Source organism: Phocoena sinus, chromosome 4, assembly GCF_008692025.1.
Source record: "Phocoena sinus isolate mPhoSin1 chromosome 4, mPhoSin1.pri, whole genome shotgun sequence".
NCBI classification, from domain to species: Eukaryota; Metazoa; Chordata; class Mammalia; order Artiodactyla; family Phocoenidae; genus Phocoena; species Phocoena sinus.
Window position 1 is genome coordinate 131511552 of NC_045766.1, and position 27510 is coordinate 131539061.

General features: G+C 37.5%; 2 protein-coding genes and 1 pseudogene across 2 annotated transcripts; 2 read left to right on the forward strand and 1 right to left on the reverse strand.

Moving 5' to 3' along the window:
- Nucleotides 1–442: 442 nt before the first annotated feature.
- Nucleotides 443–621, forward strand: LOC116753434 (keratin-associated protein 23-1). The gene is given in 2 exon segments (XM_032631199.1): nucleotides 443–554; nucleotides 557–621. Coding segments are annotated over 2 exon segments (177 nt in total).
- Nucleotides 622–1403: 782 nt separating this feature from the next.
- On the forward strand, nucleotides 1404–1904 carry LOC116752708 (keratin-associated protein 13-1-like). The gene is given in 1 exon segment (XM_032629447.1): nucleotides 1404–1904. A coding segment is annotated over 1 exon segment (477 nt). The 5' UTR covers nucleotides 1404–1427.
- Nucleotides 1905–22937: 21033 nt separating this feature from the next.
- LOC116752709 lies at nucleotides 22938–23492 on the reverse strand (annotated as a pseudogene).
- Nucleotides 23493–27510: the final 4018 nt, after the last annotated feature.

Below are 27510 nucleotides of genomic sequence, written 5' to 3' on the forward strand. Positions count from 1 at the left end.
TAGAAGCATCCTTATAAAAAACAAAGTTATGCCACTGATCACTTGACATGGTAGAAAAGTGACAGAAGAAATCCCAGAGCAAAGCAAGAGTAGATATACATGGAGTCATGGCCAGGAAGTAAAAAATGGGCTTTCCTGGCCTTAATAGGATGAAGATAACTGACAAATTGTCCTAGAATTTCTGTACAAGAATGGTCATTGGCTTTGTGTTATAATAAATCATGACACCAGTAAATAGAATAAGTAGGAAACTAGTCAACTGCAATTACAGAGACGATTAATGAACTACACACATGCAGAAGAGGAGTGAAAAATGTGAGAGGATTGCACCAGTACTGTGCCGAACCATTGACAAGAGTATATAATTACCCAGTCCACAAGATGACCTTAGACCTCAGAATATTCTCAGTGTATTTCTGCTGAACTCATATCTCCTGTCAAGATGTCCTACAATTGCTGCTCTAGAAAATTCTCCTCCCACTCCCTTGGGGGCTACCAGTGCTAGCCAGGCTTCTCCCGTGGCTCCTTCTACCCCAGCAACCTGGTCTACAGCACTGACCTCTGCTCTCCCAACACCTGCCAGCTGGACTTCTCTCTCTACAGTCAGGAGACCTGCTGTGAGCCCACCAGGTACCAGGCATCCTGTGTGGTGTCCAGTCGCTGTCAGACATCCTGCTACCACCCAAGGACCTCCACACTCTGATGGAAATCTTACCCTGGGTCTCTGGGATTTAGGTTCAGCAGCTGCAACTTCCTGAGCTCTGGATCTGGAAACTGCTACTCACTGGGCTGTGGATCCAATGGCTTTAGACCCAGGGTTCCCTCTTTTAGTAGCTTTCCTCCATTCCATTTGTAACATTGCTGGGCTTTCTCCATTGGTTATAAGATATCTGCATTAATATTTAATACTTGGAAATTAATTTTGGAGAAAAAAATGAATAGTCACAAGTAGTTTCAATCTTTAGAAGGCTTTTTAGAAGGCCAAAGCTATGCCTCTAACCAAATAAAAAAGAAAGATGGTACCATTTTGATCTCCACCCTTAGAAGGAATGCATACCCCAGCAAAGCCAGACTCAGATACACATGCAGCGTATACCAGGAAGGAGGGACATTCTTGGCTGTGATGGGATGGTCATTAATATAAAACGGTCATAGCATTTGTGACATGACTAGCTTATTGGCTTTGTGTTGTAACCAAAACTATTATAGCACCCATAAATACAATGTGTAGGGAACTATGCAGCTGCAATTACAGAAATGGTGATTGAGGTAATACTATGCACATGAGGGAGCAGACATGTAGGAATGGTGACCTTGTAGCTGTAAACACCTATTTCTGAGAGTATATAAATGCCACAGAATATTCTCAGTCTAATGCCACAGAATACTGTCAGTCTAATTCAGCTGAACTCACATCCCCTGTCAACATGTCCTACAACTGCTGCTCTGGAAACTTCTCCTCCAGCTCCCTTGGGAGTCATCTGCACTACCCAGGCTCCTTCTACTCCAGCAATCTTGTCTATAACACTGATCTCTACTCTCCCAGCACCTGCCAGCTGGGCTCCTCTCTCTGCAGTAGCTGTCAGGAGACCTGCTATGAGCCCACAATGTGCCAGGCATTCAGTGCGGTGTCCAGTTCTTGCCAGACATCCTGCTACTGTCCAAGGACCTCCACTCTCTACCATCCCTGCTAGACAATATATGCTGGGTCTCTGGGCTTTAGGTCCAGCAGAGGCTGCTCCCTGAGCTCTGGATCCAGAAGCTGCTACTCACTGGGCTGTGGATCCAGTGGCTTCAGACACCTGGGTTATAGAGTCCAGGGCTCTCCTACCTTGGGCTATGGATCCAGATTCTGCCACCCAACCTATTTTGATTTTTGGCCTATCTGTGGATCTGGCTTCTAAAGACCAATTTATTGAATGTCCAGATCTTTTGGCAGAATGACAACTTTTTTTTTTTTTTTTTTTTCTGCGGTACGCGGGCCTCTCACTGTTGTGGCCTCTCCTGTTGTGGAGCACAGGCTCCGGACGCGCAGGCTCAGCGGCCATGGCTCACGGGCCTAGCCGCTCCGCGGCATGTGGGATCTTCCCAGACCGGGGCAAGAACCCATGTCCCCTGCATCAGCAGGCGGACTCTCAACCACTGCGCCACCAGGGAAACCCCAAATGACAACTATTTTATTCTCACAAGAAACAACCCTCTTCATGGTCCCCAAAGACTGGCTGTTCACTCACTCTGCAGCCACCCAACCTAACTTACAGATTTGGTCTTGTAGAATATAAAACTAAGTAACAAACCTAAACTTTAAATCATATACCTGCATTGGTGATGGAAATCATCCAATTATTAGATATCCTTCAAAATTTAACAGTATCTAATTATCTTAAGTAAATAAACACATTTATTCTGGCATCCATATATGTTATTATTATTAGACAGTATAAATAAACATCTCAAGAGCTATAAAAGCCTTGTTCTTTAAAGCATGTGTCCTTATACCTCTCTTCACAGGAGAAGAAAAGCAGAAAAGTTAATGGATATGTATGGAATGCAGAGAGAAAGAATAAAATTTAGATATAGTTCTAGGTTTGCACATAAAAATTAAATATAAATCTAACTTGTGTCTGTATATTTTCAGAAAATACTAAATATAAAGCTTAAGTAACTTCTATTAACTTCATCCAAAGTTGGTTGGTAAAAGTGACTGACTTTTTGAATCTCAGTAAGTACTTTTCCATGAAAGTCATTTTTTTACAGCATGTAAAAAGGAAGCCAATTATTCTTGTTGTGAAGAATTTTGATTCAGGACGTGTGAGTTTTTATCTCTATGCTTTCCAGTGGTTCAGGCTATATATGGCTGAGAACCACAACCTTTATGTCAGCAAAAAATGGATATCCTTTACTTTTACTTTTTTATAGTCATGTGCTAATCTTTTTTATAGGACACAGATTTCAGAAAATGGTACATTGCTGTTGGACACATTTTGAAAAGGAGACAAATCTAATAATAAAAGGGCATTATCTTTGTGTTGAGCTAAATAAACGTTCAAAGAGATTTTCAAGTCATTATTTCTTTAGAACTTTAAATAGCACTCAGAGGAACATAACTTTTGTGTGCTACATGTTTGTTTGTTTTTTAAACATGAGGCAATGGAAGTTCAAAGGGACTCAAGATCCGGCCAAAGATCCCAGTCTTACAGAGAAATTGATGTTCACAATTTTCCTAAAAGATGGAACCTCCTATTAAAAGCAGAAACAGAAGTAGTATAGGATAGAATCGAAAAAGTTTGGAAAAATAAAATGGAATGGACAAAGCAGAGAGATATAAAGTTACCTGGTATGTTCAGGGAATATATGGGCAGTTAATTTACAATGGGCAATTAAGTCATTTGGTAAATAGGTTTAGATAGCATTTCTAATGGCTGCACATTACTCCGTCATTTTGAAGTTTGAATTTTGAATGACATTAATGACATTAATCCTAGGTTTCCTCTCCACCTATTAAATTTACTGGAACCGACTTCCAGTGATAATTCTCACACCAGATTTCTTGTCTATTCTAAATAATTTTGCATATATTGTAAAATAAATATTTTTACCAACCATCCTTATATATAGAAGTGTAACATGATATTATTTACCAAGTATAACTTTTGTCAGCATCAGAGTGGGTAGTTCAAATCACTACTAGAATGTTAGTAAAACTGGATAAAATAATCTGTGCACAAACACTGGAGCATTACCAGGCTCAGAACTGCTAGATCAAAATTAGGAGAGGTTTTAAGTCAAAAGAAATGTTGGTATTTGGGCTGATTTCTTCCTAGGGTTGCCCACTAAATCCAAAAACGTCAATGGGCTCATAGTGTGAATGAACAGAATTAGACTCCCATGGCATTGTAAGGAACTGGGGATATTGGTAAACATTCTAGGATTTTGAAACATTATAGGATTTTAAAGCTCCACTAGAATTTTAAGGGTATACAAACAGAATATGTTTCACAGGAACTGAAGTCAACCTTTGAATTACATCAACCTTGATGATACGACAATATTAGTAATCTTGCCCCAGCTTGGTATCTCCAGAGTAAATTCTTCTGCAAATAGACCTCAAATTACCTATAGTAATTGATTAAAAATTATCAATACTGCAAAAAAAGCAAGACTAGAACAAGAGACAACATAGAGTACAAACAAGTCTACAGGAGATCCAGATAATGAACATATTAGAAATATACACAAAAATAATTGTGGTTATTTTTCTTAAGAAATTAAAGAGAAGTTTAAGAATTTTGACAGAGTGCTTAAATATATAAAGATGAAAATGAAAAATGCAAAAACTGTAAAATACAGTAACTAAAATGTACAAAATTCAAATTACTTCAAAGGCAAACTAAAACAGTCTGAAACTATGGGCCAATATCCCTCCCAGCTGAAATAAAATATAATAATGAGCTCAGATCAGGGAGTGACAGAATACCTGGTCAAAGTATAGGAAAACTAGAGGTTCAATCAAGCTGATTAAAATTAGATGACATATATACACTAATATGCATAAAATGGATAACTAATAAGAACCTGTTGTATAAAAAATAAGTTAAATTAAAAAAAAAAATAGAGACGGTGCCTGCCTAACTCAGTTATTAGAAGAACATTACTGATAAGCCCTTGACCCACCTAACATGCAGAAAAAAGGACTTACATTCTCTTGAAAACATTAAATCAAAATATTTTCATATATATATTTGTGTATATCAATTACATAATTATATAATCATATGTGTACAAAAATATAAATATTTATACTACAAGATACACTGTTCTTTTATATACAATGTCATAATGCAATAAAACATTACAAAAAAAGTCAGAAAGCATGTGTTACTACCCCCATCAAAAGAATAACAATCAATAAGAGGAAATTCACATTTAACACACTTATTAGAATTAGTTGGCTAAAATGCCCATGATGGATATGTGAATAATTTAAGAAAAAGATGGATATAATTAATAAATATATAGGGAATTTTAAAAGATATGTTCATTTAAAAACAATAACAACAACCACCTAATGGATATTCTCAAACAGAAAGTTAAAGATTTAAGTTTTTTTAAAAAGTCAACCTATATCAGTTCAAAATATCCTTCAAAAATAAAGAAAAAATAAAAATGTTTTCAGAAAAATTTTATCCTCAAAAATTTTCTGTAAAATAATTAATTTGACCCTGCCTGATTTGATCAACAATTTCCAGAAGTGGATGCAGTTGAAAAAGTACTATAAATCTATCAATAACACTTCTCATATCAGAAAGAATTGGATCCATATCTAAGGAATACAGACTCACAAACAAAAAACTTGCAAGTCAATATTTCCACGGTAAAGATCACACATATTTTGGAAATGCCCAGTTTTATAATTATGTTTTTTTCTTAAAAAAAAAAAAAAGCTGCCCCTGGAAACCTACACTGTACAGAATAATCAACACAAGACTGGAGCTGGGTTGACCAGGTTCTGAGTTCCTGGGAAGTCTCCTTCAACTGATAACCCTCATCATTCACTTTAATACAAATGTAGAATTAAAGATGAAAATAAACTAGTAAAGAATGAGGCCATGATCCTCTTTGATTGGTGCAGAGGTTATGAACTAAGATTCTATACCCTTTGAAAACAAATGGATTAACTTTCCACTTTTTCTAAGAGTAGTTCTGCTCCCTGCTCATCCTGTGGTTACTCTTAAGTTTGCCAACAGGGCTATTTTGAGGAAGTGTTTGGAAAAGAGGGAGAATGAGGAAGGTTAAGATATTTACCTCACCTACTGGAAAAAATGAAAAAAAATTAATTCTGCTTTGGAATATAGAAAAATAAATATTTTTCCAAATAATTATTTAAATTTTGTGAAGCTATTAGTTACTTCTTTTCTTATATGATGTTTCTTTTAAAAATTAAAATAATTGATTTTCTCAAAATCTAAATTTTGACCTTGTATTTTTTCTCTGTTTTATATTTGACTTCTATTTCATTGATTTCTGTTCTTTCCTTTCTTATTTCTATCTTAAATTTACTTTTGGTTTAAATTGCTACTTTTTTCTAAGTTCCTCATATAAAGTACTAAAATAATTGATTTCAAGCTTTCTTGAATTGTTATATATACTTTAAAATCTAAAATTTTCCTTCTAAACAGCTGTACCTCTTAGCTGTACCTTATCATCATTATGCATTTTAAAATATTTCCAAAATTTCATCCATTTTTTCCTTTGATGTTTGAATTTTTATGAATGGTGTTAATTTACAGCCATATGAGGTTCTTTTTATTTAAAATTTGTAGTTTATTTTTATCTTATAGCTACTGATTTCTCACCTTTTAAAAATGTATTGCCAGCAGTAAACTGAACAATAAACCAAATTTAACGTCTAATGTCACCATTTGTGATAGAATTTATTTCAATAGATTTTCTCCTCAAAATGAAATTCACATGAATTAAATGTAATAAACTCCTTAATCCAAAAACAATGTGGTGGTTTGTTATCTGTTTATTTTCTAATTTTGTTCTCTTGTCCATTTGTGGGATTAAAACAAAAGATCAATATTCCCCTGTGAATGGGCTTTGAAATCCTAACTCTGTGCAAGGTCTTAACTAATGTCTTCAGAATTTTAAGTGTCTTAATATGGTAATTTCCTGGAATTTCACTGAAGGCACAACTTTCTCTGACTATAAATCTCCGAAGCAGAGGAGAGCTGAATTCACTCATGAACAATTGACTATGTGTTTGTATCTGCAGAAGGACAGAAGTAGGAAAACAAGGAAATAATTTAGTTCATATGTTCCGGTTCATATGAAAAAAGAGTAAATGAAGGACTAGTATACATTTGTAAACTTGAGAAAAAAATGCCTATGATCTTTCATTAACTATCATTGAATTAGCCTCATTTTGGTTGGCAAAAGTATCTGAATTTTGCATTTCAACAGCCAGTTTCTAGTCTGATTCATTTCTCTTAAGTGTATGTAAGGAGGTTATCTCTAAACCTAGGTGAGATAAAACCAAAACAGATATATGGGCTGCTCTAGAGGCTCTAGAAGGGTCAGGTTCAGAAGGCATTTGTTTCATCTCAATGCCTTCCCAAGTCTCAAACTCAAAGCAGCTGAAAATGAGCTTCTAGAACTGCCCATATGTCCGTTTTGGTTGCCTCTCACCATGAAATTGGATACTGTTTGATTTTTTATGGTTATTTTCTAAGTTTTTATAAATATACATATAATTTCAGGAAATAATAAGTTGCTAAAAATATAACTTGCTGTAAATGAGCCAAACATAAAAATAAAATGTTATCTTTGTGTAGAGCCAAGGAATCTAAAGAAATTTCCTAAGCGTTGGTATTTCATTATACCCTCAAGCAGACCTGCGAGGAATTTGCTCATTATATTTTAAGGTCCTTTTAGCATTTAAGAAGAGAGTGGCTCAAAGAGAACCAGACTTGCCAAAGATGGCATTTCTTTAAGGAAATGAAAATGTCTCACTCTCTTCCTAAGTACATTAAATATGAGTGACACAAGTAACTGTATAGATCCCCAAGCTGAACTTATTGTACAGATGTAGAACTTGAGAATTAGAAGCATTCGTTTCTTGGTCTCTCGGGAAGTTAATGGTAAGGCTAACAACAGAACTCCTAATTCCTATTTCTTTTTATTTATTTATTTATTTTTTTTGCGGTACGCGGGCCTCTCACTGTTGTGACCTCTCCCGTTGCGGACCACAGGCTCCAGACGTGCAGGCTCAGCAGCCATGGCTCACGGGCCCAGCCGCTCCGTGGCATGTGGAATCCTCCCGGATCGGGGCACGAACCTGTGTCCCCCGCATCGGCAGGCAGACTCTCAATCACTGTGCCACCAGGGAAGCCCTCCTATTTCATTTTAATGTTATTTCAGTTGTGCCACACGATCTCATCTTCTCTCCCCTTCAGTCATTTCTCTCTCTTCTTCTCCTCCACATCATCATCACCATCATCATCACTATTAGAATGCTTGGGAAATATTCATGGTTTTTAGACTATTACTGGGAAATCTAAAGGGATCAAAATAATGAGAGAAAATATAGAAATTTTATTTGGCATCCCTGACAGAAATTGAAATAGTAATATCGGGTTGCTCCCCTATGGATGTAATCATATTTTGTTTATAATTTCCATAAGTTTTGAAAATGTGATCATCCAAGTTATCCCCATATGCAATACCCACTTTGGTTAAGTCAGAGCAGCCTCTGATGAGTAAAAATTACCTGCATATTTCAGATGTGAAAGTGGTTCTCTGGCCTCCGGAAGTACTCTAGTTAAAAAGCAAACTTCCTTTTAAAGAAGAATCAGGGATAGTTTCAATAATATTTATACAGCCATAAAGTGAAGTACTCACACACAACTAGTAATTATAATGTTGGAAAGAATAAATTTGTAATATCACAACTGGTGCTGAAGTTAAATATAATAAAGTCTCATTTAAATATATAAGTATCGCTGGGGACCTTGAAGATGGCGGAAGAGTAAGACGCGGAGATCGCCTTCCTCCCCACGGATACACCAGAAATACATCCACACGTGGAACAACTCCTACAGAACTCCTACTGAAGGCTGGCAGAAGACCTCAGACCTCCCAAAAGGCAAGAAACTCCCCACGTAACTGGGTAGGGCAAAAGAAAAAACAGAGACAAAATAAGGACGGCACCTGCACCAGTGGGAGGGAGCTGTGAAGGAGGAAAAGTTTCCACACACTAGGAAGCCCCTCCGCGGGCGGAGACTGCGGGAGGCAGAGGGGGGAGTTTCGGGACCGCGGAGTGGTGCACAGCGACGGGTGTGGAGGGCAAAGCGGGGAGATTCCTGCACAGACGATCAGTGCCGACCGGCACTCACCAGCCCGAGTGGCTTGTCTGCTCACCCGCCGGGGCGGGCGGGGCTGCGAGCTGAGGCTCGGGTTTTGGTTTTGGACGGAGCTCAGGGAGAGGACTGGGGTTGGCGGCTTGAACATAGCCTGAAGGGGTTAGTGCACCACGACTAGCCGGGAGGGAGTTCGGGGAAAAGCCTGCACCTGCCGAAGAGGCAAGAGACCTTTTCTTCCCTCTTTGTTTCCTGGTGCGCGAGGAGAGGGGTTTAAGAGCGCTGCTTAAAGGATCTCCAGAGAAGGGCGCGAGCCGCGGCTAAAAGCGCGAACCCCAGAGACGGGCGCGAGCCGCGGCTGAGGGCGCGAGCCCCCGAGACGGGCGCGAGCCGCGGCTGAAAGCGCAAACCCCAGAGACGGGCGCGAGCCGCGGCTAAAACCGCGGACCCCAGAGACGGGCGGGAGACGCTAAGGCTGCTGCTGCCGCCACCAAGGGGCCTGTGTGCGAGCACAGGTCACTCTCCACACCCCTCTTCCGCGGAGCCTGTGCAGCCCGCCACTGCCAGGTTCCCGGGATCCAGGGACAACTTCCCCGGGAGTACGCACGGCGGGTCTCAGGCTGGTGCAACATCACGCCGGCCTCTGCCGCAACGTCACGCTGCCTCTGCAGCCGCAGGCCCGCCCCGCACGTAGTGCCCCTCCTACCCCCATCCCCCAACCCCCGGCCTGAGTGAGCCGGAGGCCCCGAATCAGCGGCTCCTTTAACCCCGTCCTGTCTGAGCGAAAAAACAGACGCCCTCCAGCGACCTACACGCAGAGGCAGGGCCAAATCCAAAGCTGAGCTCCTGTGAGCTGTGAGAACAAAGAAGAGAAAGGGAAATCTCTCCCAGCAGCCACAGAAGCAGCGGATTAAAGCTCCACAATCAACTTGATATACCCTGCATCTGTGGAATACCTGAATAGACAAGGAATGATCCCAAATTGAAGAGGTGGAATTTAGGAGCGAGATCTATGATTTTTTTCCCTTTTCCTCTTTTTGTGAATGTGTACGTGTATGCTTCTGTGTGAGATCCTGTCTGTATACTCTTGCTTCCACCATTTGTCCTAGGGCTCTATCGGTCCATGACTTTTTTTTAAAAATTCTTTTTCTTAATAATTAAGTTTAATTGTAATAACTTTATTATACTTTACCTTCGTTCTTTCTTTCCTTCCTTCCTTCCCTCCTTTAGACAACGAATCACCCCAAATTGAGGAGGTGGTCTCAGGGAGCAGGATTTATGATTTTTCCCCCTTTACCTCTTTTTGTGAAGGTGTATGTGTATGCTTCTGTGTAAGATTTTCTCTGTATAGCTTTGCTTCCAACATTTGTCCTAAGGTTCTATCCGTCCCCTTTTTTTTTTTCTAAATATTTTTTAATTCAATAACTATATTATACTTTATTTTATTTTTACTGTATCATCTTTCTTTCTGTCTTTTTTCCTTCTTTCCCTCCTTCCTTCCTTCCTCCCTCCCTCCCTCCCTCCCTCCTTTCTTTCCTTCTTTGCTTCTTTCTTCCTTCCTTCCTTTCCTCCTTTCCTTCTTTCTTTACTCATACTTCTACTAATTCTCCCTACTTTTTCTCCCTTTTATTCTGAGCTGTGTGGATGAAAGGCTCTTGGTGCTCCAGCCAGGAGTCAGGGCTCTGCCTCTGAGGTTGGAGAGCCAACTTCAGGACACTGGTCAAGAAGAGACCTCCCAGCTCCACATAATATTAAACGGTGGAAATATCCCAGAGACCTCCATCTTAACACCAGCACCCAGCTTCACTCAACGACCAGCAAGCCACAGTGCTGTACAACCTATGCCAAACAACTAGCAAAACAGGAACACAACCCCACCCATTAGCAGAGAGGCTGCCTAAAATCATAATAAGGCCACAGACACCCCAAAACACACCACCAGACGTGAACCTGCCCACTAGAGAGACAAGATCCAGCCTCATCCAGCACAACACAGGCACTAGTCCCCTCCACCAGGAAGCCTACACAACCCACTGAAACAACCTTAGCCACTGGAGACAGACATCAAAAACAACGGGAACTACGAACCTGCAGCCTGCAAAAAGGAGACCCCAAACACAGTAAGATAAGCAAAATGAGAAGACAGAAAAACACACAGCAGATGAAGGAGCAAGATAAAAACCCACCAGACCTAACAAATGAAGAGGAAATAGGCAATCTACCTGAAAAAGAATTCAGAATAATGATAGTAAGGATGATCCGAAATCTTGGAAGTAGAATGGACAAAATGCAAGAAACAGTTAACAAGGACCTACAAGAACTAAAGATGAAACAAGCAACGATGAACAATGCAATAAATGAAATTAAAATCACTCTAGATAGGATCAATAGCAGAATAACAGAGGCAGAAGAACGGATAAGTGACCTGGAAGATAAAGTAGTGGAAATAACTACTGCAGAGCAGAATAAAGAAAAAAGAATGAAAAGAACTGAGGACAGTCTCAGAGACCTCTGGGACAACATGAAACGCACCAACATTCGAATTATAGGGGTTCCAGAAGAAGAAGAAAGAAAGAAAGGGACTGAGAAAATATTTGAAGAGATTATAGTTGAAAACTTCCCTAATATGGGAAAGGAAATAGTTAATCAAGTCCAGGAAGCACAGAGGGTCCCATACAGGATAAATACAAGGAGAAACACGCCAAGACACATATTAATCAAACTGTCAAAAATTAAATACAAAGAAAGCATATTAAAAGCAGCAAGGGAAAAACAACAAATAACACACAAGGGAATCCCCATAAGGTTAACAGCTGATCTCTCAGCAGAAACCCTACAAGCCAGAAGGGAGTGGCAGGACATACTGAAAGTGCTGAAGGAGAATAGCCTGCAACCAAGACTACTCTACCCAGCAAGGATCTCATTCACATTTGATGGAGAAATTAAAACCTTTACAGACAAGCAAAAGCTGAGAGAGTTCAGCACCACCAAACCAGCTTTACAACAAATGCTAAAGGAACTTCTCTAGACACGAAACACAAGAGAAGGAAATGACCTATAGTAGCGAACCCAAAACAATATATAAAATGGAAATAGGAACATACATATCGATAATTACCTTAAATGTAAATGGACTAAATGCTCCCACCAAAAGACACAGATTGGCTGAATGGATACAAAAACAAGACCCTTATATATGCTGTCTACAAGAGACCCACTTCAGAACTAGAGACACATACAGACTGAAAGTAAGGGGATGGAAAAAGATATTCCATGCAAATGGAAACCAAAAGAAAGCTGGAGTAGCAATTCTCATATCAGACAAAATAGACTTTAAAATAAGGACTATTAAAAGGGACAAAGAAGGACACTACATAATGATCAAGGGATCGATCCAAGAAGAAGATATAACAATTGTAAATATTTATGCACCCAACATAGGAGCACCTCAATACATAAGGCAAATACTAACAACCATAAAAGGGGAGATCAACAGTAACACATTCATAGTAGGGGACTTTAACACCCCACTTTCACCCATGGACAGATCATCCAAAATGAAAATAAATAAGGAAACACAAGCTTTAAATGATACATTAAACAAGATGGACTTAATTGATATTTATAGGACACTCCATCCAAAAACAACAGAATACACATTTTTCTCAAGTGCTCATGGAACATTCTCCAGGATAGATCATATCTTGGGTCACAAATCAAGCCTTGGTAAATTTAAGAAAACTGAAATTGTATCAAGTATCTTTTCCGACCACAACGCCATGAGACTAGATATCAATTACAGGAAAAGATCTTTAAAAAATACAAACACATGGAGGCTAAACAATACACTACTTAATAATGAAGTGATCACTGAAGAAATCAAAGAGGAAATAAAATAATACCTAGAAACAAATGACAATGGAGACACAACGACCCAAAACCTATGGGATGCAGCAAAAGCAGTTCTAAGGGGGAAGTTTATAGCAATACAAGCCCACCTTAAGAAGCAGGAAACATCTCGAATAAACAACCTAACCTTGCACCTCAAGCAATTAGAGAAAGAAGAACAAAAAACCCCAAAGCTAGCAGAAGGAAAGAAATCATAAAAATCAGATCAGAAATAAATGAAAAAGAAATGAAGGAAACAATAGCAAAGATCAATAAAACTAAAAGCTGGTTCTTTGAGAAGATAAACAAAATAGATAAACCACTAGCCAGACTCATCAAGAAAAAAAGGGAGAAGACTCAAATCAATAGAATTAGAAATGAAAAAGGAGAAGTAACAACTGACACTGCAGAAATAAAAAAAATCATGAGAGATTACTACAAGCAACTCTATGCCAACAAAATGGACAATCTGGAAGAAATGGACAAATTCTTAGAAATGCACACAACCTGCCAAGACTGAATCAGGAAGAAATAGAAAATATGAACAGACCAATCACAAGCACTGAAATTGAAACTGTGATTAAAAACCTTCCAACAAACAAAAGCCCAGGACCAGATGGCTTCACAGGTGAATTCTATCAAACGTTTAGAGAAGAGCTGACACCTATCCTTCTCGAACTCTTCCAAAATATAGCAGAGGGAGGAACACTCCCAAATTCCTTCTACGAAGCCACCATCACCTTGATACCAAAACCAGACAAGGATGTCACAAAGAAAGAAAACTACAGGCCAATATCACTGATGAACATAGATGCAAAAATCCTCAACAAAATACTAGCAAACAGAATCCAACAGCACATTAAAAGGATCATACACCATGATCAAGTGGGGTTTATTCCAGGAATGCAAGGATTCTTCAATATACGCAAATCTATCAATGTGATAAACCATATTAACAAATTGAAGGAGAAAAACCATATGATCATCTCAATAGATGCAGAGAAAGCTTTCGACAAAATTCAACACCCATTTATGATAAAAACCCTCCAGAAAGTAGGCATAGAGGGAACTTTCCTAAACATAATAAAAGCCATATATGACAAGCCCACAGCAAACATCATCCTCAATGGTGAAAAACTGAAAGCATTTCCACTAAGATCAGGAACAAGACAAGGTTGCCCACTCTCACCACTCTTATTCAACATAGTTTTGGAAGTTTTAGCCACAGCAATCAGAGAAGAAAAGGAAATAAAAGGAATCCAAATCGGAAAAGAAGAAGTAAAGCTGTCACTGTTTGCAGATGACATGATACTATACATAGAGAATCCTAAAGATGCTACCAGAAAACTACTAGAGCTAATCAATGAATTTGGTAAAGTAGCAGGATACAAAATTAATGCACAGAAATCTCTGGCATTCCTATATACTAATGATGAAAAATCTGAAAGTGAAATCAAGAAAACACTCCCATTTACCATTGCAACAAAAAGAATAAAATATCTAGGAATAAACCTACCTAAGGATACGAAAGACCTGTATGCAGAAAATTATAAGACACTGATGAAAGAAATTAAAGATGATACAAATAGATGGAGAGATATACCATGTTCTTGGATGGGAAGAATCAACATTGTGAAAATGACTCTACTACCCAAAGCAATCTACAGATTCAATGCAATCCCTATCAAACTACCACTGGCATTTTTCACAGAACTAGAACAAAAAATTTCGCAATTTGTATGGAAACACAAAAGACCCCGAATAGCCAAAGCAATCTTGAGAACGAAAAAAGGAGCTGGAGGAATAAGGCTCCCTGACTTCAGACTATATTACAAAGCAACAGTAATCAAGACAGTATGGTACTGGCACAAAAACAGAAAGATAGATCAGTGGAACAGGATAGAAAGCCCAGAGATAAACCCACGCACATATGGACACCTTATCTTTGATAAAGGAGGCAGGAATGTACAGTGGAGAAAGGACAGCCTCTTCAATAAATGGTGCTGGGAAAACTGGACAGGTACATGTAAAAGTATGAGATTAGATCACTCCCTAACACCACACACAAAAATAAGCTCGAAATGGATTAAAGATCTAAATGTAAGGCCAGAAACTATCAAACTCTTAGAAGAAAACATAGGAAGAACACTCTATGACATAAATCACAGCAAGATCCTTTCTGACCCACCTCCTAGAGTAATGGAAATAAAAACAAAAATAAACAAATGGGACCTAATGAAACTTCAAAGCTTTTGCACAGCAAAGGAAACCATAACCAAGACCAAAAGACAACCCTCAGAATGGGAGAAAACATTTGCAAATGAAGCAACTGACAAAGGATTAATCTCCAAAATTTACAAGCAGCTCATGCAGCTCAATAACAAAAAAACAAACAACCCCATCCAAAAATGGGCAGAAGACCTAAATAGACATTTCTCCAAAGAAGATATACAGAATGCCAACAAACACATGAAAGAATGCTCAACATCATTAATCATTAGAGAAATGCAAATCAAAACTACAATGAGATATCATCTCACACCAGTCAGAATGGCCATCATCAAAAAATCTAGAAACAATAAATGCTGGAGAGGGTGTGGAGAAAAGGGGACACTCTTGCACTGCTGGTGGGAAAGTGAATTGGTTCAGCCACTGTGGAGAACAGTATGGAGGTTCCTTAAAAACTACAAATAGAATTACCATATGACCCAGCAATCCCACTACTTGTCATATACCCTGAGAAAACCAAAATTCAAAAAGAGTCATGTACCAAAATGTTCATTGCAGCTCTATTTACAATAGCCAGGACATGGAAACAACCTAAGCGCCCATCATTGGATGAATGGATAAAGAAGATGTGGCACATATACACAATGGAATATTACTCAGCCTTAAAAAGAAATGAAATTGAGCTATTTGTAATGAGATGGATAGACCTAGAGTCTGTCATACAGAGTGAAGTAAGTCAGAAAGAAAAAGACAAATACCGTATGCTAACACATATATATGGAATTTAAGGGAAAAAAATGTCATGAAGAACCTAGGGGTAAGATAGGAATAAAGACGCAGACCTACTGGAGAACGGACTTGAGGGTATGGGGAGGGGGAGGGGTGAGTTTTGACAGGGCGAGAGAGAGTCATGGACATATACACACTAACAAACGTAGTAAGGTAGATAGCTGGGGGGAAGCAGCCGCAAGGCACAGGGATATTAGCTCGGTGCTTTGTGACAGCCTGGAAGGGTGGGATGGGGAGAGTGGGAGGGAGGGAGACGCAAGAGGGAAGACATATGGGAACATATGTATATGTATAGCTGATTCACTTTGTTATAAAGCAGAAACTAACACACCATTGTAAAGCAATTATACCCCAATAAAGATGTTTAAAAAAAAAAATAAATAAATATATAAGTATCAAAGTATAAAAACTTTTATCATTATTTCTCAAGAAACTGTCCCAATCCCATACAACAATCTAGTAAGAGCCAACCCCTACCTCTGAAACTGAGAAGGGCCCTGTGGAGTTCCTGGGCACAAAAGCCTTTCTGTGTCCCCTTCCCTGAGTTCTAAAGGGCAGGTTCAAACCGTTGTTAATCAGGAAAGCGAGGGGATGCAGAGATAAGGGAACAGCAGTCAAGAAACACTGGGTACAGATTTAATTTGGTGTTGGGATACAGAGGCCGGATTCAAAGCTTTTTTTTTTTTTTTTAATATCCTTATTGGAGTATAATTGTTTTACCACGGTGTGTTAGTTTCTGCTTTATAACAAAGTGAATCAGCTATACATATACATATATCCCCATACCCCCTCCCTCTTGCGTCTCCCTCCCACCCTCCCTATCCCACCCCTCTAGGTGGTCACAAAGCACTGAGCTGATCTCCCTGTGCTATGCGGCTGCTTTCCACTAGCTATTGATTTTACATTTGGTAGTGTACCTATATCCATGCCACTCTGAATTTATCAGGATCAAGATAAGGTTCTCCCTATATTCCAGCAACAGGGATTCTGGGTCTTCAGTTCCTTACAAAAGCAGCCCTACTCTCTACCAGATTCCCATTATCTCTTTCTTAGATCCTGCCCCAACTAGATTTCTGATTTCCTCCTGCTGCATTCCTTGTCCCTCTGTTACACTCAATGTCCCTATGAAATTTGAACTCAGGGGTTCAGCTCCCAACCTCCTGCTGCCAAAGCAACTTTATTTCCAGGACTTGCCAGTCATCTTTTTACCAGCCAGCGTGTGGTTCTTACTTCAGGGGATTAATGTACTTAGTTTCCCAGGAAACTCATCATGAGTCATTTCCATGCAATTGATTTCACCAATTTCTATTTATTTATTCTTGTCACATTAGTGATTATAGGTAACAGCTTTGTTCTCCCCCCGGCCTTAACTCCCATATTTTTTATTAGTCATGCCTCAGTAGTACCTTGTCAAACATCTCGTCAGCACCAGTCCTCAAAATAATATTCATTTAGCTCTGTTCTTAGGGAATGCAGGATGAACAAATATTCTATTACATTTTTTTTTCAGGGAGAATGCATTCATTCATATACTTCTCTATATTAAGAAAAATTTAAAACTGGATTTTAAGTGGGATTCCCATTTCTCTAAACTTACCAACTAGCAAGGTTAACCAAATAATGATTTAATTACAACAGTAAGTAAAGCTGTAAAAGAGCTGTTCTTCAACATATAAGTACATTTGACAATGAGACCTTAATAACAATCTGAGATGTGAACAAAGCTTCCCAGGGAAACTATTTTAGAAGCTAAGTCTGGAGAATGAGTAAAAATGGCTTGATCCAGGTAGAATCTGGAGCAAAGGTACCCAATTAGATGATTGTACCAATCTGAACAGAAATAATAAAACATCATTAATGAAGTCAGCATATCCACATGTACCCATCCTACATTGCTATCTCTGTCTCTCATGTCTACATAAATTTCTCCTTTTAGTATAAACCAACTGAACTTCAATTCTTCCCTGAACACGTGTATGTTTTTCCCCTCTGCTTTGGTCATTTCGCTTCATCTTCATATATTTCCCCTTATCTATTCTCATATCTTTTGTGTTTTCAATATTTAAGAGAGTCTCAACTTTTAGATTCATTTTTAAATGCCATTTCCTTTATAATTCCTATATCATCGAATAAAAGTTTTCTTTCCATCTTCTGGTATTGGAACTGAACTGAGTTACAGTGAAATTTAAAGAGTGAGGTAATAGGGATAATATGGTAGAGTGAGTATGGCAATCTTGAATTAGACATTTAATTAGTCAATTACTATGTGTAAAGACCCCATTTCCTGATCTCAGGAGAGTTTGAAAATGGAATTCCCAGGCTTATGGGGATAACAGAGCAGGGATTTTTTTGCAAATGCCTTCTAAATGAACTAGATTAATAATATCAGTCATTTTTCACTCACTCCCTTGGTCAGATATACTTAGATACTATAAACAACAGGCTCGTAAAACTAAAAAGATACATATTTATCAATTGTGAATAGAGAAGGTAGCACACTACTTACTCATATAAACACGCACAAAATCAGCCACATTACCATATTCCCACAACATTTCCAGTCATCATTGTACTATAGGTCTTAGCCAGAGCAGTAAACAAGAAAAACAAATAAAAAGCATAAATATCAGCAAGTGAATAAGAAAGTTGTCTTTATTCACAGGTATAATGATTGTCTACATAAAAAATCCGAGGAATGTACAAAATTACTACAGAAAACTCTATTTTACTTCAATATACAAACCAAAAGTACATGAAAAATTAAGTCTAAAATATGTTGTAATGACAACAAAACATACAATCTAAAAATACATTTCAAGATTCTAGATTCCCATATTAATACTTATAAAATACTGCAGAAAGAAATTAAATAAGACTTAAATAGAGATATATCACAGATTGAAAGCTGTTCAATATCCCTAATTTACAGATTCAATATTCTTTTTTAAATTAATTAATTATTTTTTTATATCTTTATTGGAGTATAATTGCTTTACAATGGTGTGTTAGTTTCCGCTTTATAACAAAGTGAGTCAGCTATACATATACATATATCGCCATATCTCTTCCCTCTTGCATCTCCCTCCCATCCTCCCTATCCCACCCCTCTAAGTGGTCACAAAGCGTGGAGCTGATCTCCCTGTGGTATGCAGCTGCTTCCCACTAGCCATCCATTTTACATTTTGATTCAATATATTCTGAACAACAAAGCCAGTAGGCATTTTAATAGAAATTGAAAACCTGATTCTAAAATTTATATGAGAGCAGGGAGAGGCAAAATAATATTTAAAAAGAGAATTAAATGTGGAAGTCTTTTATTATCTCATTTCAGGACTTAATATACAGATATATTAAGAAATTATGGTACAGCAAAAAGTATAGGTGATTATTCGGGGGAACAGAATAGAATTCTGAAATAGATTCACAAGTATACTGTCGATTTCTTTTTACAAAGATGCCAAATCAATTCAAATGCAGAAAAATGTATTTTCAACACATGGTATTAAAATCACTGGGTACATTTAAAGAACTAAAAAAAAATAAAAGGGAAAAATGTGTTGTGCAACAATCTTATACCTCTGCTTAAAACCATTCAACAGCTCTTGTTGCTTTTAGAAGAAAGTGCAATGCTGAATTAGCACTAAAGACATGGGGAAAAATGGCCCAAAATTTTTTCTGGTCTAATTTCAAGTCATTCCTTCCTTTCCCCTCAATGACCAGACAAAATGGCTTTTAGTTTTAAAATGCACATATCAAGACTTTGGTCCTAAAAACACTTCTGCAAGCCCCACCTATCTATGCCCTACTTATTCCTTAGACCTGTTTCAAATGCAGTTCCTCTGGGAATCTTTTCTTGACTTCTAAGACTAGATGAGGTGCCCTTGATGTATGTTATTGTAGCATCAAGGACTCATTCACAGCTCATTATTTTATATTTGCTTTCTCTGTTAGACTTTCAGTCCTGTTAGAACAAAGAGCACACATTTTCTTACTTTATTTTTCATTATGGAGTAATACACAAAACAATTTTATTTTAAAAGCTATATTCAACAATACATTCCCATAGCAGAGATTTTGGCTCATGGTAGAGGTTTAATGAAAACACTGTGAAAAGAATAATACTGGCAAAATGTTTGACAGTGTGTTCTGAGGTGTGAATAATTAAGAAAACAAAAACAAAAACATGGGTACAGGGAGCTGGGAAGGCTAAAGCTGTTCTCTGTAATTACTAATGAGATAAACATTGATAAATAGAAATTGTTATATCAAGTGCCTAGAAATGATTCATGAGAGAAGTTCCTGGGAAACTGGGTATATTTATTCTTGGAAATCAGAACTGGAAGCAAGTTGATAGACAGATAATCAGCAGCTTCTGGAAGTTTAGTTGTGTGGGCAGCAGCTTGGGACCCAAACCCCTGGGTTCACAGTCCATGGTGTTATGCACTTGTGGAAGCATGCACCAGGAGGAATTCGGAAGCTAGAAGCCAGATAAGTACCAACTGGTGTCCTCTTAGTTGTGCAGAGTGGGATTAAGTTAATGAAATCTGGATGACCACTATATTATTCACTGTACTATAATTAATTGATGAAATAGAGAAAGAATAAAATCTTTACTCTGGGAAATTTATAATGTGCCAGAGACTTGGAACAGAGGAAGATGCAGTTTTCTGAGTGGTAAAGGCAAGATATCAGTTCAGGAGTTGTGTTTCTTGTTGTAAAAATAATACAGTTTTCTTATTTTGACTATCTACCTGAAATAGGATATTATATTTAATTTCAGAAATAATTGTAGTATTATAAATTCATTGTCTCCACCATTGAATTTTAGTGTTTGTTTGTGATCACTTCATTATACTGCTAGTTACACTTAATAAATCTTTGAGTTGTTTTTATAAATTTGCTTGTTTACTAGTTTTGGTAGGGAGAATAATGGCCCCTTAAAGTTATTTATATACCTTTTGAATATGTTATGTTATGTGACAAAGGTAATGAAAGTAGTAGATGTAATTAAAGTTGCTAACCAGTTGATGTTAAAATAGAGATTGCCAGGTGGACCCAACATGATTATAAGCATACTTAAAAATGGAAGAGAGAGGCAGAAGAGTAGGTCAGAGTCATACATTGTAAGAAGGATCTGACCCACCATTGATGGCTTTGAAGATGGAGGAAGTGGGACATTGGCTAAGGAATTCGGATGGCCTCTAGAAAACAAAAAAGTAAGTAAATAAGTTTTCCCCTAGATCCTCTGGAAAGAAATGTAGTCCTTCCAGCACCATGATATTAGTCCAGTGAGACTGCCTGAATTTTGTCCTACAGAATTATAATAAATTGTTGTTTAAGCTATCATGTGTATATGTATATGTATATGTGTATATATATATATATATATATGTATGTATGGCTTATTTGATATAATTTGTTATAGCAATAATTTAAAAACTAAGATATTAGTATATTCCTAAAGTCAGAAAACTTTCCACTCCTGCATCTCAAATTGAGAGACATTAGTAGATGAGGCATCAGCTTGGCCAACAACTTCAGTTGTTCCCCATGAGTGTTCTGCAGTTGCTTATGTTTTGAAGTTTAAAATTTGATTATTTCTTTGGTTGGAGATTATGCACATGAGATGACCTTGAATCATTAAGATTCATAAGCAGGACACTTTACAGAGGATTTACTGTTTATCATTTAAATTTTTATAATGCAGTGGCTGATGAATTTTTTCCCAATTATTTTTCATTATTCCTTTATTCTTTTCCTTCTAACTATACAGTCACCATAACTATTTCTTAAACATGGGGGAGGAGAAGGAAGAGGGATAAGAAGGTGAGGCAGAGAAGGAGCATATGAGGGAAGAGAAAAGGGAGAATGGTACAGTTGGATGGAATAAAGTCATTCTACTTCGTCACTCTACTATAACTTGCTGTGTAATCTTGTAAAATTCTATTTAACTCCTTTATGCTTTATATTTTATCACGTTGGTTGTAAAGGAAGAAGTAAAGAGAACGTGATGAGAAGACTGAGAAATACTTATAAGACTAGATTTTGCTAAGCCTCTCATACCCTGCAACCCATTTCCTAATTTCAGGGATGTTTGAGAATCTTATAAAATAAAGATAGGAAAAATAATTGAACATTACTTGTTTTATATGGATATTAAGTTTCCAGTTATTATTATTTATGACAGTATTTTACTTTGTGTAACACTTGGATGTCAGAAGAATGGCATAAAATAAAGAATATCCAATTTTATTTCAATATACAATTGAAACATTCATTTTTGATAATATTAAAGCTTTCTTGTTTGCAGTTAGATTCAGTTTCTATGTTGGCTAAGAACTCAGGTGCAACCTCACACCTGCTGATCCTAGTTCCTTCCTAAGTTTGTTGCCTGCCTTCTTATACAAATGGTGATAATTAGAGCAGACTGAAAATAGTAACTGTTGTACAGGGATTTAGTCAATTAAAAAAATGAGAAAAATTCCACCACTGTGATTATCTAAAGCTCAGAGGTGGTCTTAGTCTAAAAATGTACACCCACACACTAGTCTTCCATTTTAATACCCTTTATGCACATGCCTCATCATAGAAGTCTAAATTTCATTCCTACACTCTTAAAACCATTCTCATACATAATATCTTTAGAGATGCATGGTCCATGTTTATTGTGTGAATAAAGATATTCAAATCACTTGGATTTTCTTTTAGAGAAAGTCTGTACCAAGAAACTGTGGGCATTTGGGGAAAACTTTTGCTTAAAAAAAAGAAAAATATCTAAGCCTAATCAAAATTAGTGCATAGTCCCCCAAATCTGACCTTACCAAAGCCCATTAACAGAAGCAATGACAATACAAATCCTAGCTGACACATTACTAGTAAATAACAATATTCACAGCATATTTGGATAGCAGAATATTAAAATCAAATTATTTGATTTTCCATCTATCTTTGGGAGAAGTACAAAACCATAAATTCTATCAACAATTCAATTTGAATTTCTCATTAATTTTGTAGGTTGACAGAGTTAATCTGTCTTTACCTCTGGAGAGGTAAAGAGTTGCCGGTGATCGGGGAACATTAGAATACTTTTCAGTGGAGGAAATTAATATAATAGATAATCACAGTACAGAATCTAAATTTCTTAATGGATTTGACTCTTCTACAAATTAATCAGTAGAAGCCAGATCTACAGATTGACCAGTAACCAGATGAATGGAAACTCCTGGAAGGAAATTTGATTGGGTGCCTGAATCTGGATCCACAGCCCAGGGAAGGGAAGCCACAGACTCCTTAACCCAGGGGTCTGAAGCCATGGGATCCAAAGCCCATTGAGTAGCAGCTTCTGTATCCAGAGCTCAGGGAGAGGCAACTGCTGGACTTAAAGCCCAGACATGAAGCATAAGTTGTCCAGCAGGAACTGCAGAGCCTGGAGGTCCTGGGGTGGTAGCAGGATGACTGGCAGGGAAAGGACACAACACGAGATGTCTGGAACCTGATGGGCTCTTAGCAGATCTCCTGACAGCTACATAATAGAGAGGAGCCCAGCAGGCAGGTGCTAGGAGAGCAGAGGTCAGTGCTGTAGACCAGGTTGCTGGGCTGGAAGGAGCCTGGGCAGCGCAGATAGCATCCAAGGGAGCAGGAGGGGAAGTTTCCAGGGCAGCCATTGTAGGACATGCTGACAGGAGGTATGAGCTCAGTTGAGTTACAGGGAGAAGATTCTGAGTTTGAATTTAACCTTCTGGACAGGTGTGTATATATATACTCTCAGCAGTAGGTGTGGTAACCTACAGGGTCATTTTTTACATATTTGTGCTCCCTCGTTTACATGTGTGTAACTCAGTAATCTTCCCTGTAATTGCAGTTGGAATCGTTTTCTCCATATTGTATTTATGGGTGCTATAATTTTGGTGTTATAGCCAAGGCCAATGAACTACACTATGTCAGAAATGCTATGACTGTTTCACACTAATGCTTATCCCATCATAGTCAGGAAATGGTGAGATAAGCATCATTTTCCTTTTCCTCTTGTCATAATCCTTGTGTGTTTTATGTCTGGCAATGATAAGAAAACACTTTTCTCAAATGGTGGTTAAATAAGATAAAATTATATCTCTTTTTTGTCAATGGATCAAAGGTGCAACTTTGGCTTAAATGAGGAATCTACTAAATACTGACCTTACTTGTCCCTATGTTTTCTCATTCTCCAAAATTATTGCACATCTATTACATTCTATTACATATGTGTCTCAGATACAATGGAGAGGAAAAAATATCAGCCAGGACAAATTGAATATCACTGATGGCTACAACCAGAGAGAAACCTGGACAATTATTTGGAGACATAGTGACAGTGAGGGACAGAACCAAGACAGAGTCACAAATGCAGGCCAGTTTGGACCCTTATGAAGAGAATCAAAGAGCTAAGAAATATTGAGATGAGGGAAGGAAAAATTGAGTTTTAGGTTCAGTGTATCTGATATGAGACCTGTAGTCTTAACAGATTCTCATCTGTATGTGTAGCAGCCCTGAGAATTTACGTCTCAGATCTTCATCTGCAGGAGGCTTGATTGACCAAGGGCCCCCCCCATGCTATGGTCTGAAATCGAACACTTCATTGGCATGGAAACCTTCCTATTCATGTAGGTTCCTATTCCTATTCATGTGGCTGCTGCCAGGCAATGACTGAGCATAGCAGAGACACATGGAATCCTCTGATGGCCAACAACTGAGGATTCTCCAATGGTCTTGAGGAACTATCTTTAATCTGTGGTTACCTGGGGCATGTCCTTCCCTCTCTTCTTCACTTTGGTCAGACTCGTATGGAAGTCTGACATCTCCTAGCCTTCTTCACTCCCTCTCCTAACTCTTTTCTCCCACAGACATTTCGCAATACAATCCTTGTACCTTTAATTCCATCTTGGTGTCTGCTTTATGAATGACCTGTACTAACACAGTAAGTTATGGAGTGACTTTTGCCAGCCCAACTATGTCTCTTCCAGGCCTTACGGATTTGTTGCCAAGAATCTATCTGGTGTTACAGATTTTTCATTTCCTTATTTTTTTAACAGTAAATTCTGCCCTTTTGTTAGTTCACTCTTTTGCTTAATCTGGGATTAATGTACTTTCCAATTTTCACTCCTTAGTGTGGATATGGATTCAGTGATTTTCAGCTATTCTTCTAAAATGTATGCATTTAAGGCTATAACTTTCCTACTAAGCACAGTTTACTTTTGATATTTTATATTTTATTGTGTTTTCTTCTTTGAGGATGGATTGTTTACAAGCATAATGCTTAATTTCCAAATATATGAAGATTTACTAGTTAATTCTGTTGTTCTAGTTGCTATTTCTTCTTAGCTTATACCACTATGATAAGCATATGATCTATTTTGGTAAATGGTTTGTGGGCATTTGAACATAACTGATATTCTGAAGTTTTGACCGCAATGTTTTATGCATGTTACTTAGACCATATTTGCTAATCATGTCTTTAATATTTTCTATGTCCTTATTGTTTGTTTGTCTGTCATCTATTTCTATCAGAAGTGAAAGAAGAGTATTAAATTTCTAGTTGTGATTGTGGATTTGTATATTTCTCTTTGTAGATTGTCATTTTTTTTTTTTTTGGTGTGACAGCGTGAGCCATCTTTTTCTTTGTATTTATTGTGTTTGAAATTTGTGATAGTTCCTTAATCTGTGTGTCAAAGAATTCCCAGATGCATTTCTCTGTTTTGCATGTTAAACATTCTAAATGCTTACTTTAAACATAAGGAAGACAGTCATTAAACTTTGTCTTAAAGAAGCAAAGGCAAGATAAGATTTAAAATACAAAGGGTAGATTCTGGTGAAGGAAAAATGCAGGTAATCTGAGTATGTTGAATCTTGTTTACACATTTTTGGAATTAAACTAATTGGTTGGTGGGTAGTAAAACATTCAGACTGGACATTCTGTCTTGTACATGCCAACCCAGGTTAACAAATAAAATTATTTCAGTTATTTAATAATTAAAGAAAACTGTTTGGAAGTTCAGCTTTGGAGCATTTGTTGCAGGCTGTCTCTAGGTAACGTTTGCTAAAGCCCATCATCTTTCAGCCATCTCAACCTTAGGCCAGCTCTTCTTATTTTCCTCATTACTATTTCACATGTGAGATGATGTCGTTCATCAATTTTGATAAATTGTCAACTATAGTCTCTTCAAGTATTTTTTCTGTCCCATTCTTATTTCCTTTTTTCCCTGAGATTCTAATTATAAGCAAAATACACTATTAAACTACGTTATATATGCCCCTTACAGTCTTTTCTCTATTTTCAATCTTTTTGTCTTTTTACGCTTTACTTTGGGAATTTCCTTCTATTCCATTTTCTAATTCACTAATTGTCTATTCAGCAATGTTTAATCCCCTGATAAAACATATAAATTAGGTTTTCCAAATCAGTTATTATTTTGTAAATTTCTAAAACTTTCAATTAGTTTCTGTTGTTTAGTTTTCAGTTTTCTGTCAAAATCTTCAATCATCTTTAATTCTTTAAACATAACTATTCCTTGATAATAGTATTTTCCTATTTCCTATTGTTAAATTCTTTACATAGGTATTTTAATGTCTGATTTTGACATGTCCATTATATGGATTGTGTATTTCAGATTCTATTTTCTGCTGTTCTGTTTTGTTCCAGTCTTATTTTCTCATATTCCTGCTATATTTTTAGGGTAATAGATATTTCATATATATTTTAAAAACCTGGGTGACTTTACCTCCCTCCAGAAAGATTTGCTTATATTTTTGGAAGGCTGCTAGGATAAAGATGTCAGAATTCTAGATTATTTTAATCCAAAGAGGGATTGAGAGAATTCAAACCTGGGCTTCAGTTCTTATAGGAAACTGTCTATTAGCAACTCAGTTTTACTTCTATGAACTGGTTCTCCATGGTCTGGGATATTTTCCATGGTCCCAACTCTTTAGTAAGTCCAAAATTCTAATTTTATTTCTCTAGCCCTGTTAGTTTATGAAAATTCTCTCAGCTCCTTAGTCACTACTTCCAAAATCAACATATAATTTGAAGGGAATAGCAAACTCCAGATATAGGCTCGTTTCTTTTGATTTCAGTTCTGACCCATATAGTGTCTCTGTGACTCTGGAACATTTTGATATGTCTCTGAAGTTTTCAAACACAGATTTTTTTTTTTTAATTTCTCCAGCTTTTCTATTCTCATTGAAAGGAATTGTTCAATGTTTTAAACAATGTTAGCTTGCTAATTTTATGTAATTTTGAAAGGTTTATTTATGTTTAGAATACATAAGAGCATTTCAAATAAGGGAGTAGCTACAGTGACGGTGACCATTTAAAAGTCTGTTACAGCAGTTTAAGTAGTAATAGATGACACCAGAAGTCATGGAATTTAAAGCTGCTGTTGTGAATATCAACCTTACTTTCTAACCCTGTCTCCCACCCCCGTACCACTTCCCGTGCCTTACACTGTTACAATATGGCCTACACTCACCACGTGCCTTCATACCTTTCTGATTTTCTCATCCCGTTTTAACCTTCCAGACCTTATCTTGTTCTGTTCCATATTTATTGCATCTTTGCTTTTCTAAGTGACACCCCACTCCCAACGGAAGCTGTCCACACCCTCCTTATGTCTCCTGGGTAATCATCTGTATATTCTGAAGGCTGATTCTTCAGCGCATCTGTAAAGCTCTGTCTAAGGACCTTTTCACTTCCCAGGGCATGCTGAGCCCC